Source organism: Moschus berezovskii, chromosome 15, assembly GCF_049115385.1.
Source record: "Moschus berezovskii isolate FMDL1 chromosome 15, NW_MosBer_1.0, whole genome shotgun sequence".
NCBI lineage: Eukaryota > Metazoa > Chordata > Mammalia > Artiodactyla > Moschidae > Moschus > Moschus berezovskii.
In genome coordinates, this window is record NC_142474.1 from 30,658,634 (window position 1) to 30,673,421 (window position 14,788).

General features: G+C 55.7%; 1 protein-coding gene across 2 annotated transcripts in view; it reads left to right on the forward strand.

Moving 5' to 3' along the window:
• The first annotated feature begins 777 nt into the window (after nt 1–777).
• The window catches only part of MYT1 (myelin transcription factor 1), a 44,852-nt gene continuing 30,841 nt past the window's right edge, over nt 778–14,788 (forward strand). Inside the window, exons 1-4 of one of the 2 annotated variants that reach the window (XM_088844403.1) lie at nt 778–878; nt 7,926–7,980; nt 8,964–8,994; nt 14,025–14,087. In XM_088844403.1, coding sequence (XP_088700529.1) covers nt 7,926–7,980; nt 8,964–8,994; nt 14,025–14,087 — 149 coding nt within the window. In that variant the 5' untranslated portion in view covers nt 778–878. The remainder of the gene's footprint in view (nt 879–7,925; nt 7,981–8,963; nt 8,995–14,024; nt 14,088–14,788) is intronic. The other variant, XM_088844404.1, reaches the window with a different exon arrangement.

A 14,788-nucleotide genomic window follows, 5' to 3' on the forward strand; every position in this document is an offset into this window, starting at 1 on the left:
AGGACACTGTGGCCGAAGCCACAGGGCTGCCCGGGACAGGACCAGTGAAGTTAGAGGAAAGTAGTGTTCGGGAATGCACCTCAAAAAACGTGAGAAGAAAGATGAGGGGTGAGACAGCATTGAGCCTGACCTGCCTTTAGCAGAGCCAAACTCACCTCCAAGGAGAAGAAAAATGCAGTAACATTCATTTCCTGTTTTTATTGTTGGTTACTTCGTGACCTTCCTTTGAAAGCTGCTGTTGTAGAAAGCTGGTTGCCATGGAAACAGGGAGTGCCGTGCAGGGAATAGGTACACAATGCATTTCTTTGTCCGGCCCAGATGATGCCTTTAGCCTCTGCTTTGACGTGTGAATTTATGTGAGGAATTAAATATTAACTGGAGGTACTGCCCTAGAGAGAGGCAGACACAGAAGGAGAGGAAAGATGCCGGCCACCTGGGCAAAGCAGAGGCAAAGCTTTGGGCCTCACATGACTGGCACTAGCCCCCTGTTCAGAGTGGCCGAGTTAGAGGAAATCTTCCCCCACTCCCTGACATGTCCCATAAAATAGTGCCACAGCCAGGGTGATGGTTCTGGGTGTGGGCACTAGAAGCCTCTGAGGAGTGTCCCAAACAGAGAGTGATTTCCCCCAAAGAGCTCCTGTCTTTTGTCCCTGAAACAGCCGTGGGGCCATGACCTTGGGTCTTCGCGGTACAATTGCTGTGTATAAGAGTGAGCCAAGTTTCTCTACTTCTCCCCTTGAGCCGCTGTTCATTAGGTTTTCTTTCTCTGACTCTCAGAAAATGAGTTCCGGGGTGAGCTTCTGAGTCAGAGGTGGACACACGGAGACAAGACCGACAGCTGTAGGACCCCGAGACTCTTCCTGGGTGGACACGGCAAGGTAAGGCACTCGGAGGGCAGCCCCTGGGTCTGAGCCGCTGGGTCTTGGCAAGAGTCCTTCTAACTCCTCGACCTGGAGTGTGGAGGCGACTTTTGGTCTAGTTGTTATCAGTCCACCTTAGGCGAAGAGTAAGTGGGGGCTAGGACTGTCGATGATCTGAGCACTTTAACATTAAAGGAAGAAAAGTGACTCCGAGTAGGCTAAAACTAAACTGTGACAGCAGGTCCTGCCTGCCCAGTCTCTGCCCCGAGGCTCCATCACTCGCGGCTCCCCAGGCACACTAGTCCCTGCTCTCTGTTCTCCCTGGGCAGCCTTTGCTGCAGGAACTCCTGAGGTCTGCTGGCTTGGTTTACTGCCATCTTCCCAAATGGGGCCTGTGGTGCCCTGCTCATACCTGCCTGGATCTGGCTGGTGGAGTGGCCTGGAATCTCCACCCTGCAGTGGTGCTCCAAGCCCAAACATCACATGCTCTTACAGCTGCACCAAGCCTGTAATTCTGGATGTCCTTGCTCCCCATGACGTGCTCTGGCAAAGCCAGGTCCCCAGGTTCAGGTGACTCTCAGAGATGGAAGTGGGGTGACAACAGGCTTGGTGGGCATCCCTTCCCAGATCTCAGATTCTGACCTCTCATATACTCTGACATGAAGGATCCAAACCATGACCCAGAGCATGGCCACCAAGAAGTGGTGGCCCAGAGTACAGATGGGCAGGGCTGTGAAGTTTGAAGTGGTAACCTCTTCTGAGGGTGCTTGTATTTTTCTCTTAAAGCCCAACACTTTCCTCCTGAATCTGGTGACTGGAAGGTACAGGGATGGGTCTATCCTCGCATTGCCTCAGGCTCCTCCACTCACACTTTTATCCCTGTGTGACCATCAGTGCTTTGCTGAGCCATGTTTGAGTCTGATGCAAAAGGAAAAGCCAGGAATGCCGGCCCAGTCTTTATTTAAATCTTTGTTCTTTTGTTCCTCATGGAATATTTGCATTGATTTAGATGTTCTAAAATGCTACATTAAGTTGTTATCTAACTTGATCACTTAGTTTTGCTTTCCCCTTAAATTTGCATCTGACTGAATGCGGCACTCGCCTCACCCATCCAGCCCCAAGCATTCAGAGATCACGTGACCAAGATGCTCCTTGATTTGAGTCCAGGGGCTCTGGCTGCTTTGTCTCCACAGTGGTTGGTGCTGTGGATGTGATGGGCAGGAAGGCTGCACTTGCCTATGGCTCAGGCGTGACAAGTTTGGAGGGTGTGGGACCTGCTGGGGAAAAGCTCAATGGCTGTGCTCAGCTTCTCCCCCAGGGCCAGCATTTCACAGCTGCTCCATTATGGCCATTTCCTCTAGTTTGGGCAGATAAGGCACTAGTTGCTGCTCTGAACAGAGAAGCTAAGACCCAAGAGTGGGCCAGAGAAGGAGGGACTGTGGGGCTGGCGCCAGGGGCACCGTCAGACTGAGGAGGTGGAGAAGGGATGGGGGCACAAGAGGGCAGAACACACACAACAGAGGACTGGTCTGAGAAGGAAGTCGGGAGCTGAGGAGCTCGTGTCTGGAGAAGTCCTGTGTGGGAGGCAATCACAGCTGCTTGGACTCTGAGTTCAGCACCAGGCATGTGGACAGCTCATAGGTGGGTGTGGAAGTGGCTGATAGAATTATGTTGTGTGCTTGTGAAAGTGCTGGGCATTGGGCTTTTTTTTTTTTTTTTAACTGAAGGAGAAAAGGGTAGGTATTGGTCAACCGCTTCTTGACCTTGAAGAATGAAGTATTTGGGCCCCAGTTTATGGGTGTTCAATGGATGGCTAGAGATATGCAACCCAGGAGCATAGTGAATGCATTGGTGCTTCACTCACTGCCTGCCCTAGTGGACACTCCTGACAGGGGAAGGGGTAGCACTGGATGTGCTCTCTGACCCGCCTCACTGGATGTGGCTAGATTGCTACCCCTCAGAAGTTGGCAATTCCATTTATGTTGAAGTTTTAAACAGATGGGCCCAGACAAGGCTGCTTTATCAGGATGTCTATTACATAGCTATAATTTTAATGTAGGGGTTACAGTGAGCCATGATTTCATGCTTAGAGATGTCAGGAGAGTCCCTCCCAAGACGGGTATTAAATAATTCTCTGTGGGGTGTCTTTTCTACAACCCAAGGAGAGGGCTGGTCTATGCAGCTGCTTATGGATTGAACAATGGGTGGAGTGTCAGAGAATTTCAGATACACACTGGGATGTTCCCAAAGGAGGGACACCGCTAGGAACCAGAGGTCCTGTGGCGGTTGTCGGGAGGTGCAGAGGTGTGCCTGTGTGGTTTAGCCTCAGCTGACAGTGAATGGAGAGCAGGATGTGTGCTGAAGGGGAGGTCCCTGAGACGGTAGGACGTCTTGCAGCAGAGGGCAGCTCTTGGGGCTGCCTGGGCTTGGGGCTGAGGAGGATCCTGCTGGAAGGCTTGGTAGGGAGAGGGAGCAAGGGACATACTTGACAGCTGTTCTTATGTCCTTAGGGGAATGTCTCCCCAGATGTGGGAATGTGGATATGCCCAGTATTCTGCCCCCAGGCTATGCAACGGTGATGTGCCTGCTGGAGGCGCTCTTGGCTGTGCACACAGGACCAGATCGTGTCCTCCTCTGCCCCATCCTTCCCCGCCCCTTGGTTTCATTCGGTTAGGTATCTCTACCCTCCTCATTGCAAAGTCATCCCTTCCTTCTAGGCAGGTTGCTTGGTCTCGGGAGTCAGCAGAATTCCTTCTTTGGGTCTTCCCAGAGGAAAAAGGACTGTGTCACTCAAATAATCTTGTATGTTTAAAAAGTTGTCCCAAGTTCATTCTAATTCCCCAGCTTTGCAGGCTTCTGGATGTGTTCTAAGTAAAATGGAACGTGGCCTGTTTCCTCCAGCCCAGGGCCGGTGTGGGTCCTCTGTGGCCTCAGGGGCCTGGACTCTCCTGAGACTCAGGGCTCTGGTTTCTGCTCTGATGGTCTTGGCCACTTTTCCCAGCTCCAGGATCTCAGTAGATATTTCCGATTGTCCCCATTTGTCTGTCTGTCTACCTGTTTGTCTGACCTTACATAATACACCCTGAGCAGTGAATGAGGTCTCTACAGGGAGACACTGACCTCAAAAACATGAACCAGTGAGCTTATTTCAGGTGGAGATGAGCAGGCTCAGTGGGCGAGGGAGAGAGGGGTTGTGAAGAGGGAGGACACAGGCCTGACCCCCAAGGGGTGCTGGCCACACAGGGGTGCACCTTCTCTGTGGGTCAGAGGTACTCGCTTCCTGAGGCCTCCCTCCGTGAAATGTCCTCAGGTCTTCGCTGATCCATGGGGCCTCCCCATCCAAGGGGCTCCTGGCTGAGCAGCTCCTTCCTCTTGACATCCCCCCTTCCCTGGGGTGAGACACTGGCTGCCTCAGGCCCCATAGCTGGTGCTGTTCAGGCCAGGACCCCCTGCAGGGGCAGGAGAGGCAGGTGACATCCAGGGCCAGGCTCCAGCATGGAGTCTGTCGTCCAGCCCTTAGCTGTGTGCGGATGGGCAGGGACATGCTTCCGGGTGGAGAGATGGAAAGCTCTTCAGTTGTGAAGGCCTGGGAAGAACCAGGAAGAAAGGAGATTGAAAGAGAGCTAGAGAGACAGACAGACAGAGGGATGGGGGAGGCACCCCTCTAGAAGCCACCACCGGGTCCCTGAACTAGGCAGGGGGTGGGCAGACCTCTGGGGAAAAGGTGAAGTTTGGTGCAAAGCCCGCTGGGCCTGACTGGATGTTCCTGGGGGAGAGCCCACTCTGTCCTGTGTGTTCCTGGAGTCCTCACAATCACAGCCCAAGAAGCTGCTGATTCAAGGTCACTCAACAGGACCTTGGTCCCAGAGTGTGTAAACGTCTAGCTCGGGCAACTCAGGTTTGGCAAGGGTGCCGTGGGACAGGTCCAAAAGGGGCTGGTCATGTGAGAGCTGTTTACATTTGAGAAGAGCTTACACGATTTACTAAAAAATACAAAGCAAGGGACTTCCCTGGTGGTCCAGTGGTTAAGACTTCAGGCTTCCACTGCAGGGGTGCAGGTTTGATCCCCACTTGGGGAACTAAGATCCCAGGTGCCATATGCACAGCCCCAAGAAATTAAAAACAGGAAAGCAAACAAATAAACAAACAGAACCAAGCATCGCCACTCTCTTGAGTGAGACCATCTCGTGACACATTAAGGCAGGTCCAGAGGAAGGACAAAGAAACTGTTCTTGTTGGTCCAGAGATGTGGCCAGGGAGTGCTAGTGTTTGTAAATTGTTCTTCTGTAGTTTTCCTACTGAAACCAGAATGGCTGAAGTATTAACCAGAGCAAAGAGTGGGTTTGGGGAGTGCAGGGCAGCTTTGGAGAGGCAGCTGGTGGCAGATGGCGCAGACCTGTCCTTGAGAGGCCTCTGGCCCCTTGTGGGGGACGTCGAGGCTGCTTGGCTGGGACAGGGGCCTTTCACCCTCCAGGCAGGAGGCCACTCAGCTACGTGAGGGCTTTTCAGAAACAGGCATGGTTGGTTTGTTCTTGGAACAGGGGAAGAATTTTCAAAAATAAATCAGTGAAAAATTGGGAAGTGTTTCAGTGTCTTAGCCTATCTTCCTGTGGTGGCAGAGGTGGTGCAGCCAGCAGGCCGAGCGGTGCTGCCCACCGACACGTGGGTGCATGTGTGCTGTGGGCCAGAGGACATGAAAGCCTCCCTTGGAGGAGGAAAGCAGGGTAAGTCCAGTGGAGATAGGCAAATAGTTCAGAAATCAAGGTTTACCTGCTTGCACGTTGATGTGGCTTCTGGTTCTTACAGCTGATGCTCATGTTGAAAGGCTAACCCTCATTCTTCCTCCTTTGCTGCTGCTGCTAAGTCCCTTCAGTCGTGTCCGACTCTGTGCGACCCCATAGACGGCAGCTGACCAGGCTCTGCCATCCCTGGGATTCTCCAGGCAAGAACACTGGAGTGGGTTGCCATTTCCTTCTCCCTTAGTTCAGTTTTTTTTCCCTTTTTACATCAAAACTCTGGGCACTGAGGAGAACTTCTCACTTATTGACCATTTGATGCAGATAAATTGCAAATGGAAAGGTGCTCGGCAGAATGAATGGCACAGCTGTCAGCTCGTCGACGTGAGCTCCCAGTGTGAGAGCAGCCCGCACGCATCCTGCAGCCCTCTCCATTCTGTGCTCTTTGAATAATTTATCTGCAGGAAATCCAAATTGCCAAGGCCCGCTTTAACCCAGCAGAATGCTTGCCAATTTCCTTGGGAAAACTGACAAAAAAAGAGGTGTAGATTGCATTTCGGCTGAGAGTGGCTGGGCAATCAGAGCTCGGCCCCTTTGTGCCGCTGCATCGGAAGCCACTGTGCTGGGCTCGCGCAGACGACATTTGAAGGCTCATAAATGTAATGAAGTCCCTTTGACACCTGCTCCTCTCTTCACTTTAAATGTGAGCCATTGGTCCATGGGGAACCTCCGCTTTAAAAATAGAAATTATAGTAATTGTCTTCCGTGCTGTTGGGAGGCTGTAAATGCATGGCTCTCAGCTCTACTGCCTGCAATCGACGGCTGCAAGGATTACCCCAGGTCGTGATTTTTCGTCCTTAACTAATCACATGTATGCTCGTACTGCTTGGGGGCAGGGGGGCTCACTTTGCAAGTTCCAGCTTATGAACTGGGGGTTCCATGGAAAGGGTCCCTCTCTTCCTTCCTGGGTTGGACCTTAGATGCTGGACCTGTGCTGGTTTCTGGGGGACAAAGCCCCTTTCTGCTGCTCCTTTCTGGGCGTCTGGCTTTGCTCGGATGGCCGTGTAGTGGCGGGAAGGTGGGGCGGCTGCCTCCCCTTCCTGGCCACAGGGCACACCGGCTGGGTAAAGGCCCCTCCTACTCCTGCCCGGACCCAGGCTGAGGATTCTCTGTGACGACCTGTGCCCCTGGGCTCATCCCTCTCCTCCCAGGGCTCTGCCTCCCCTCCCTGAAGGACAGTGTGGGCAGCATTCCCATTGAAATGGGTCTGGGGCAGAGAATGGGGGGTGGGAGCTCTGATGGGCTCGGGCAGGTGGTTGGGTGACACTAGGGTCTGGATTGTGTGGGGCACCAACCCCCCTCGAGGGCTCCACTCACTCTTCCCTGGGGGAATTGGCATCTCTGGGAGGGTGACCTGCAGGTTGGGTCCAGATGATCCCTCAGCCTGCTCTCCTACCCCTGCCTGGCTCTCACCCCTGACTCCTTCCCACCCCCAGAGCCAGCGCCGTGGCACATGGCTGATCAAACTCAGATGAGCTGTGAGTCCAGGAGATGTGCAGGATTCTCTAAGAGTTATCACTAAACAATGATCCTAGTCATAATTTTTTCTGTTTATACTGTTGAAATGATAATGTTTTGGATAGATCAGGCTAAGTAAGGTTTAAAATCAATTCCACCCATTTCTTTTTATGCTTTTAAGGTGGCTTTTAGAAAAGTTTAAATGATTGGGTGACTGACACTCTATTCCACTGGACAGTGTTGCCTGAAAACCCCTGGCTGTGGGGAGTACCCCATCTCATGTAGGAGTGGCCAGGTCCCCAAACTCAGGCTGTGTCCCCGGGATCTCCCTGGATGGCACCCAGTAGAGAGAGGGAGCCGTCCACTGGAAGCTTCATGGAGTTCCGCTCAGGTCCCAGGTGCCTGTTTCTAACCAGATAGCCCTTCTGTGCCAGGATCAACAGCTGTGGGTGGAAGCCTGGTTCTCAGCGTGGTGGGGTCAGAGTCAGTGGCGGGCAGTGTCACCATGAGACCGTGTGTTGCATCGTGACAGTAACAAATGTTTAGTGGGTGAGGCTTCCTCCTCGGATGTGAACCTGGGGGCAGGAGACTGGGGACACGCTCGGGCCCGTGGTCTCCGCCCAGAAGCACCATGCCTCACCTGCTGCTCCTGGTTCTCAGGTCGTCCCTGCCCTGTGAGCCGTTCCTTGTCTCCTGGGTCAGATTCACAGGCACCAGCGATGCTGGAGCCAGAAGATGGCATAGGCCACACTGCAGACACAGGGGTGGTTCTGCTGGGTCCTGTTAACAGCACGGTTGTTTTTACTTGCAGATGAGCTTAGAAAATGATGAAAAGAGAGCTCGTACAAGATCCAAGGCCCTCCGAGGTGAGTGCTGCCCTCCCCTCCCAGCTGACTCTGGCCGAGAATGCCGGGTCCTGAAGCTATAAATGCCACTCCCAGCAGCTGTCCTCAGGAGAATAGAGTCCTGGAGCAGTGCCTTAGCCCTGGGATGTGCCTCCCCTGCTCTGGGCACCTGGGGCTTCAGGTACTTGGTGGCTTCAGGCCTCCTCAGCCTCGGGCTGCCTAAGAGGGTTATAAGGGAGGCTTTAGGCCCAGAGGCACCTGCTGGGATGGAAATGAGCAGCAGACCCAGCTCTCCAGAGGGGGAAGCAAAGCTGAGTTAGACCTGCTCTGTTTGGAAAGGAAAGGCCGCCAGCCTTGCCTCACCAGTCTCTCTGCTCCAGGAGATTAGTCTTGGTGCTGGAGGGGGTGGGGATGTCATTGGTTGAACTGGCAGTGGGGTGGGGAGAGGGACTGAGACCCTTCTTGCTCTGCCAGGATCAAGCCCCAACCCCTTGGCCAGCCTCTCCTCCCCAACACCATGGGGTACATGCTGCTCCTGTGTATGGGTGGCGCTCAAGGAGGGGCCAGGCGCCCCGAGCTTCTTTTGTCTGCCGGACTTCTGAAGTTTTTGCCCAGTGGCCCATCCCTGAGGGACCAGTTGCTTGGGCCACCTTCTCTTCTTTGTCCAGATGTGTCTGCTGGGGGGTTTCTGACCAGACACTGACTTCTACGTGCAATTAGAGAAAGAGACCCTGTCCTGCCTGGACGGCCCACAGAGCCTGTCTTGTGTGGGGCCTCTGTGTGAGTCTGTAAATTCAGGGGCCCCCAGGGAGGGTCTGGCAGGGGCACCAGCTTGGGGGGACCGTGGATTCACTAGATCCCAGGAGGATATTCCAGGGAACGTAGGGTTCAGGTCTCAGGGGAATTGCTTCCATGCTTCACCCCACTTATGCTGTAGGACAGTGTGCCTTTTCAATTCTACTTGCACAGAATTCTACTTCCCTGTTTCTCTTTCTCTCACTCAGCTCCCCTGGAGCCCACAGGAGCTGACCTCAGGTAAGATGTGGTGCTTGCCAGTGACCCCCTTTGTCCTAAATGGCCTGCTGGGCACTTGGAGTTGACCAGTTGTCCCCTGAGCGCCCTGCTTTCTGTGACAAGGTACCTTCCCTCCTGGCCTGTGTCCAGCTGTCCTCACCCTGCCTTGTCCTCTCGACCCGCGTCCTGGTGCCACCATGCAGCCAGCCTTGTGCAGGGGCACAGAGGTGCTGACAGCTGGTCCCTGGGACCTCCTGTCACCATGGTCCTCAACCAGCAACAAGGTGCCGTCTTGTGACTCCTTGACCAGAGACAAGGGTCCAGCTGTCCCACGCCCGAGTCTTCCACTGGACGGAGAGCAGCAGTGGCCTGTGTCGGCTGAGCTCTGTGACTTTCCAGATGCCAGGCCGGTCTCACGGGGCACATCCTGAGCAGGCGGGAGGACAGATGCACAGGGCTCTGCTGGTTGAAGCAGGAAGGGCCGGCCCTCTTCCCGGAGGTAGACTTCCCTGTCTGCTGGCAACTGTCCTGGGCTTGGCTAAAGGCTTTGTGTGTGGGGCGTGGGGAGAGGCCAGAGAGACCACACCCCGCCCCCCGCAGTGTCTGCGTGTCGGGCCACCCAGCACCACCCACTTGGCCTTTGGACCAGAGGCTCTGTGGATCTAGGCTCTTCCTCGGGTCTCCCTGCCAGCCCTGGGCTGTTTTGCCCAGGCAGAACTCTGGTGAACAGTGTCCAGAGAGTCGCCAATAGTACCAACCTCCCACACCCCCCGTTTTCTGAAGAGGGGTCGTGCCAATGCATCTGTGTCAGAGCACTAGAGAAGGAAGGGAGGGCCCCATTGTACCTGGTCCAATTTTATAAACATCCTGGGAGCTGGGGCCAGACTTCAACTTGTGACTGAGGTAACTTGCCCAAGATCACTTGGAGGGATGGAGGGACTCTGAGTGCTCCCTCCTGCCCCCGGGGCTGCTCTGCCCATGTGGTGGGGTCAAGCATGACACCCACACCCCGATGGCAGGTCTGTGGGCTTCCAGACTGGTGGCTGGAGACAGACAGAGCTTTCTAGACACTGAGGGAGGGGCTGCTCTTCTGTGGGGCTACTGCCCCTGCCTGGAGTAACTCTCTCCACAGAGCTGCGGGGGGCCTAGGGCATCAGCCATGTCCATATTCTCAGGGGTGAAGTCTCTCACTGGACAGTGAGCACAGCTGGGGCTGGCCCATCTTATTCTTAATCAGGCAGTAGTCAAGTGGTTGAACTTTGCCAGTCAGGAAAATGAGGACCCCAAACATGCCAGCATGTCTCTAGCCTCTGAGGCTGTAACGTGGAGGTGGGAGGGCAGAGTGTCTGGGAGGGGTGCTCAGAGCCCCCTGGGTGGCAGGTGCTGCAGTGGCTGCACCATGCCGTCTGAGCTCAGGGACTCTCATGGAAGCACCGACTGGGGGTGGTGTGGCCCCCGTGTGAAGCGGAGAAACTGAGGCTCAGAGTGTAAGAGTTCATGCAGTCAGAAGAGTTGAATCACACACCCTCCTACACAAAGACTGGTTGTGGTCGGATGGCTGGAGGGTGGGGTGGGTGGGGACAGAAGCCAAGCCAGGCCTCTGGGAGCTGCCTGGAGGGTTGGGGCCTGTGGGTGAGCCCCTGGAGGGACCCTGTATGGTGCTCGGGGCAGCACAGGCTGGACAGTAGGTCTCCCGGAGGATGTGCTGCTCCCCTGGGGCCATGCGATGTTCACCTGAGACCTCCTGGGGACAGCAAGGGGGAGGAGGCTGTGCACAGGACAGGCTGTGCACAGCAGTTACTTTTGGCAACAGACACAGTAAGGGAGGAAGTTGGAAAGGCAAACCAAAGGGCTTGTTTCTCTTGAAACTTTGAAGCAATGACCCCAAAACAGATTTGTTTTGAAATCTGTGTACACAACCAGTGTAAGGGATTGTGTGGCCATCCAGGTTTTGTCCACCTTTGTTGATCTCGTGGTCTCACCCTGTTTACTTGGTCAGGGTGAGACCCGTATGCAATCTGATGGGGAAATGGGAGAAATGTTCTAGCGACAATGTTCTCAGCAATCCTTCCCATTTCGAAGAATTGATGCTCAGAGGAAAATGGCTCCTCTGTGCTAAGGAGCCATATGTGGTCCACCTGGAACATGCTTCTCAGGCCTGAGCAATGCACCGAGATTGCGTGTTCAGCCTGTGGGCAGGGACAGGTGCTGCAAGCCGGACTCCTCCTCTGGGCACAGTGGGTCCTGTGGTGGGACAAGCAGATGAGCCCCCATTCTGGCAGAGCGTTTGTGGTGGGGCCTTCGTGCTGGCACAGGAAGAATGACCCATGGAGCAGACTTGGCCCTGGGACGGCAAAGGAATTATTTTGGAATCACCTGATGGGAGGACGGGTCACAGGGAAGTTGTCCCCGTGGGACTTACTCTGTGGACTTGAACCTGTGGACCCAGAGCCTGTGGGGCTCCCTCCCCCACCACAGTGGCCCCCTCCTCCACTCAAGCAGAGACCCCGGGAGCAGCTTGCTGTCACATCGTGGTTGCTAGGACACAAGCCAGGACCGAGCAGGACTCTCAGCTGCCCCCTCCCACCCGCAGCCCATCAGTTCTTGCTCTGATTTGAGGCGAGTCCCTGAGAGAAGATGAGAGTCTGTTGGCCTTTCCCTTTGTGCCAGTGGAGAACTAGTAGACCCTGTCCCTTGTCTCCATGGACTCATCGGCTGTCCCATAGCTGCGGGAGGCGGGATAGAAGGAAAGGAAGTGGGTGGGCCCCTCTCGGAGCACCCTTGGGGCATCTCCCTCTTCCACGAGAGACACCTATCTGTCCTGCCCGCACCCTGGTTCCCAGCCCGCCTGTCCTCACCTGAGGGCCTTCTCCTTGAGCCACCAGCCAGCTCCCACTGAGGGGACAGACAGGAGTAGGGAGCCCTCTACCTGCCTCCAGGGGCTGGAGGGAATCCAGTTCCTTAAAGGGTTTCTGCTGGGATGGGCTCCTCTGCCTTGGCCTGAGACCTACTGTTTATGTTCAGAGCCCCCTGGGCCGTTGCCTGACACCACTCAGTGCTAACTGAAGGCAGGCCCTCTGGGAGCACCTCTGTCACACTTGGAATCAGGTTGGGAAGTTGGGGGAGGGCTCAGCAGTGTCCCCCATGCTGGGGGGCTAGGCTCCAGAGGCCTGGACCAGAGCTGGTGCTTCACCCCGCCCTCTGGCCCCAAGCACATGGAGGGCACCCTACAAGCACAGGGTGCTCACAGGGTGACCTGCTGGCACTGCACCCCGGGGCCCTGGCTGGCCTCACGTCACTTTCCATGGGTGCTTTCTTGGCTGCCACGTAGGGAGCGGTTTCTTCCGCTTCCTCTCCCAGAGTGCCCCTTGGCGGCTCAGCACACGTGGGCGCACGCCTGGCCTGCTGCCCTGGGAGGTGCTGGCCCTTGGGGCTGGAAGCCAGGCGCCTCTGAACTGGGGGGCGGAGGTGTGGCTTTGAGCAGGTGATGTGTTTGGGGGTAGTGCCAGTACCACAGCAGCTGGCACCTAATTGCCTGATTAACTCTGATTAATCGACTAATTGGGACCTCAGCTTCAAATCCCCAATAACAAGGAGCTTTTGTGGAGTCTTAACGCTAGTACTCGAGAAAGTGGCAGCGAGTGTGGGGCATGGATTTCAGAATGAGAGGCCGTGGGCGGCAGAAGTCCTCTGGGTCTGGAAAGGAAACGCACAGTAAAGTCCGTGTGTTCCCCTCCCCGCACCCCTTTCCTCTTCCTCTCCACCCTGTCTCCTTTCGTCTCTCCTTTTAAGAGCCCGGAGATCAGCCTCAGTGGTGCCATTGTTGGGGGCTGCAGGGTGTGTCCCCTCCAGAGACCCTGGCTCTCCCAAAGGCTGCAACTGAGCTGGGGAACAGGGCTCCACTTGAACAGACTGTTCTGTTTCTCGCTGGTCTATCAGCCAGGGTGGCCTGCCAGCTGGTGGGGCCCCATAGTCCTCTGTAGTCAAGTGGGTGATCAATCAGTGTGTCTGGGCAGAGGCCACGGTGGTTACTCTTCTGGGCCCCAGGAGCCCATAGGTGTCATTGTCCACACAAATTTCCTTCCTTGGCTCCGGGAGAGCCTGATCGGAGGTGGGGGCTCAGACCTGGTGATGACAAGCGTGTCCGTCCTTGGATGGGGGTGCATCTTGGAGTGACCCCTCCCAGGAGGAGCTGGGGCTGCCCCTCCTCCCACCATGGCCTCTCCATCTCGCCAGCATCCATCTGCTGCTCCACAAGGGTGATGTCAGCTCCTTGCTGTCCCGGGTCCTTGCACATGCCTCCAGGCCCACAGGACACTGGCCTTGAGCGCCTCACAGTCCTCGGGAGCTGACTCGCAGGGAAATGTGTGGGGTGGGCCAAGCCCTGATGAGCGGTTCCCAGAGTCTGGTTGGTGGACAGACAGAAGTTGTGGAAGGAGCGGGACTCCTGGGCTCTCACCTCTGTCCCTGGGGTGCGAGCTGCGCAGGTTATGGAGTGGGGTCTTTGCCACCACACCACGCCTACCTCCAGCGGGATCCTGTGACTTAGGTCAAGGCTGCATGTTTGTAGAGTTGTTCCTGTCTGTGGGCGCCACCTCAGTGAGCCAGCACAGGGCAGTCTTGGCCGGGCCTCACAGCCTCGTGAAGGCCACGGAGAATCCCATGTTTGTGCTTTGCCCATGGGCCAGACTAAGGTGCTGGTTCAAGGAGCACCTCGAGGGCCCTGCTCCCCAGGCCCATGAAAACCTGGTGGCGGCTTGCCTGCAGTGGGGAGACTCATCACGGAAAAAGGAATCCTGCCTTTATCTCGTATACACAGAGCTTTAATTAAACACACTCATGAAACTGTAATGAGCCATTCATTTATTTAAATGGGGTGAGTTATTTCATTAATTTTTGCAAACTACTAGCAGCTGTCCTAAGATGAACTGTTTGGAGGCAATCTTCTACTCCCCGGGGGGATGGTCTGGGGTGGACCCTGAGATTCTGACCCTGTCCCCATGCCACACGGGGCTGCCCCCAGGTGACTACTCCTGCTTGTCTCCTCCCAGCTGTCCCACCCCCGGATGCACAGGCTCGGGGCATATCCGTGGCAAATACTCCAGGCACCGAAGGTGAGGAGCTGGCGGGCCCTCAGTGGGTTCCTGGGAAAGAGGTTGGGCTGTGGGGGGTGGAGCTCATCTCCTGCTCTGCGACCCTCTGTGGGTCTAGAACTGTCCCCCTCTGCTCTGGGCTGATGAGCTCTGGTTGCCCCCCCTGCAACCCCGAGTCTTTTTGGGTGTCTCCCCAGTGGGGCTGCTCTGAGACCAGAGGAGGCCTTGTGGGCAAACTCAGAACACAGCCAGCACACGGTGGGGTGACCGTTTTCACTGCTGTCCTCCTGGGGGTCCCAGGGTCCCATTGGACCTCAGGGGCCTCTGACTGTGGTGCCCAGTTCACGGGGTGGGTGAGAGTGGGAAGGGTCTGGAGGTGGAAAAGGAAGCCCTGGGTGCTCCTGGGGGCGGTGGGCACGGGGCAGAGTAATCTGGGCCAGCCCCCATCCCCAGCCATCCCAGAGCGGGTGACTCTGGCATGGACAGGGCCCCCCGAGGTTAGGGCTCCCCAGACAAGCAGGAAGTGAAATTTAAAACACAATCTGGTGCTTTTTAATGTGGACACTTACTGTAAAATTTTGAACACATCGATCTGCCAGTCTTGCTTTTGGATTTTGGTGGAGGGAGGTGATGAGAGGCAAAGAGAACTTTTCAGGATAGGGGAAGTGCTGCAGAGGGTGAAGGGTCGGGGGACTGGGAGATGCTGATGGAGGTGGCCTGGC